The sequence below is a fragment of the Salvia splendens genome, chromosome 1 (assembly GCF_004379255.2).
Source record: "Salvia splendens isolate huo1 chromosome 1, SspV2, whole genome shotgun sequence".
Taxonomy (NCBI): domain Eukaryota; kingdom Viridiplantae; phylum Streptophyta; class Magnoliopsida; order Lamiales; family Lamiaceae; genus Salvia; species Salvia splendens.
Window position 1 is genome coordinate 24,824,644 of NC_056032.1, and position 2,699 is coordinate 24,827,342.

The 2,699-nt window shown below is 34.9% G+C and overlaps 1 protein-coding gene across 1 annotated transcript; it reads right to left on the bottom strand.

Annotated features, from left to right (window-relative positions):
- Positions 1-448: 448 nt before the first annotated feature.
- Positions 449-2,405, bottom strand: LOC121757555 (zinc finger MYM-type protein 1-like). Its single transcript, XM_042153100.1, has 2 exons — positions 685-2,405; positions 449-476 (listed from the first exon to the last, which is right to left on the bottom strand). The coding sequence occupies exons 1-2, from the start codon at positions 2,403-2,405 to the stop codon at positions 449-451; spliced, it is 1,749 nt and encodes a 582-aa protein (XP_042009034.1).
- Between the last annotated feature and the right edge of the window lie 294 nt (positions 2,406-2,699).

The window sequence follows — 2,699 nt, forward strand, 5'->3', positions numbered from 1 at the left end:
TCCTGCATTCATCACCATCAAAAATTCGCCAAACCATCACAAGTAAAACGGAAGAGTTAATAGTGATTAACTATATATGTATGTGAAGTAGCTAGATGTCTAGAATACTTGCTCCAAATGTGTCTCGTTATGTAATAGTAATATTTTACATTGCACTTACCTCTGCAGCAATAGGCTTCTTTCCACTAAGCATGAGTATGTTGATTATCCTTACGGCGAATGATGTATTCCAATTCCACAATCCTCTGCATAAGTAGGAGAAATTTGTCATAAAGAATACTAGTAATTAGTAAACAACAATGTTTATGGATGGCGTTTGGCGGCCAACCCAAAAACCGACAGTATGACATGATATGGCGGTCGATAAAATATTATGAACATACATATTTATCAATTCAAATAATAAGAAAATAATAAAAAAATGTAATATATCTGCTATTAAAACAGTCTAAAGCATAATGTCATAAGCAATTACTCTGCATATAATGTCTTGTTCAATAATCAAAAATATAAAACCGTCATAATAATAATAATAATTATCAGTGACGGAGCCAGAGATTTCATAATGGGGGTCCAAAATTAAACTTCAAAAAAATTACATAAATTAAATTATAAGGTTCAAAATGTAAAAGTCAAATGCAATCACATCATAACATTTGTCTTCTATTCTTCATCTTCTGAAACCGCTGCATAATAGTTTCATTGGTAACTTTAACAAACACATCCTTTTCGATGTAAGGAACTAAGCAATCATTCAATAGATGGTCTCCCATGCTATTACGTAGAGAAGTCTTGATGATCTTCATTGCTGAAAAGGCTCTTTCTACTGATGCAGTGGCAACTGGTAAGATCAATGATAACTTAACTAATGAATAAACCATTGGAAAAACTTCATGTTTCCTTGTAGAAACCATCTTTTGAGCAAGACCACTGATTCCTGATATTTGTGAAAACTTTTCATCTATGCGCACATCGAAAATAAAGTTCTCAAGTTGACTTTTAAGCTCGGACAAAGCAACTTCAGAAAATTCAGAAGGATAATACCGTGCAAGACGAAACAGCTTCTCCAAATCAAATGCAGAAAATAAATCCCTAGGATCAAAACATGACATGCATAAAACTAAGTCTGTGTTGACTTCATCAAAACGTTGATTCAACTCTTGAGCTTGCAAGTCAATAACAGAACAAAAGAGTTCAACTCGATAATAGTGGAGATTCTTCATTTTCTCAGCTCTACGTCTTCCTTTTTTTCGAGCTACAAACTCATCTTCCATGTCAAGCACATCCAGTTCATATTTGCTACAAAACTTAGAAACATCAGCAAGCAATACATCCCAATCTTTTTCCCTCATTATTTGCAGACGTAATTTTGCTACCTTGACAAGATTCATCGCATTAACAATGTCTTGATCTTTCTTTTGTAGCACTTGGGAGAGTTCATGTGTGATTCCCAAGATTTGCTTCATAAGATGTAACACAAAGACAAACTCAAAACTATTTATAATTTCTAACACATCATCAGCTTCAGCCCTTATTGAATTGTCATGACCATTCTCCCCAACATACTCAAGAACATCAACAATAGAAGAATATAAATGTATCAAGTTGACAAGAGTACCGTAATGTGAACTCCAACGAGTATCTCCAGGTCGCTTCAATGACATTTCTTGATTTAGTCCTCTTCCTGTGCTTATTTCATCACTTGCAATCTCTTTAATAATATTCTCTATCTGTTTCTCCCGAAGTATATCTCTGCGCTTACAAGAACCTCCAACAGTATTACACAAACGAGAGAGAGAATTATAAAAAGATCCGACAATTTTATGTTTTTTAGCAACAGCAACAATCGTGAGCTGAAGCTGATGAGCAAAGCAATATACATAATAAGCACTGGAATTTCTCTTGAGTATCAAACTCTTCAACCCATTGAATTCTCCTCTCATGTTGCTTGCGCCATCATATCCTTGACCTCTCAAACTAGATATACTTAAATCATAAGTAGATAACAAATAATCAAGTGCTTTCTCAAGTGAGGTTGCAGTTGTATCACTAACATGAACAACACCAAGAAAACGTTCTATAACACATCCATTCTTGTCCACATATCGCACCACAACACCCATTTGCTCTTTGACAGATACATCTCGACACTCATCAACTAATATGGAGAAAAATTCACTTCTCATATCATGTACAATAGCTTTCGTTGTCTCAACAGCAAATGCATTTATAATATCTCTCTGAATATCTGGTGATGTAAGTTTGAGATTGTCTGGAGCATTTTTTAGCACAACACTAGCTATCTCTTCATTGCAAGAAGAAATAACTTTCAAGAACTCAAGAAAATTACCTTGATTTAATGATTCTTCTGACTCATCATGACCGCGGAAAGGCAATCCTTGCATTATAAGATAACGAAGAGAAATAATCGTTGCATTTAATCGCATGCGGTAGTCAAGCTTAGACTGTGTTGACTATTTTGCCAAAGAGACCTCAATGTGTTGGGCTTGATTAATCAAATCCTCACATGCTAATCTGCACCTGTTATGAGCACTTTTATGGTTTCCAACATGATCTCTTAATCTTTCTTTCTTGCGCCAGACCGTAAATCCTCCTGATACAAAAGCATCTTGTCCATTTCCGTGGAGTCTTGAAAAAAGATAGCAATATAAACAAAAAGCTGCTTCCTTTGTAACAGT

Excerpts from the sequence above, each read along its gene's own strand:
- LOC121757555 (XM_042153100.1), bottom strand. The coding sequence starts at position 2,405 with ATGCAAGGATTGCCTTTCCGCGGTCATGATGAGTCAGAAGAATCATTA. Across the intron at positions 477-684 it reads AATGAAACTATTATGCAGCG|AGTAATTGCTTATGACATTA; the intron begins GTTTCAGAAGAT and ends CATTATATGCAG.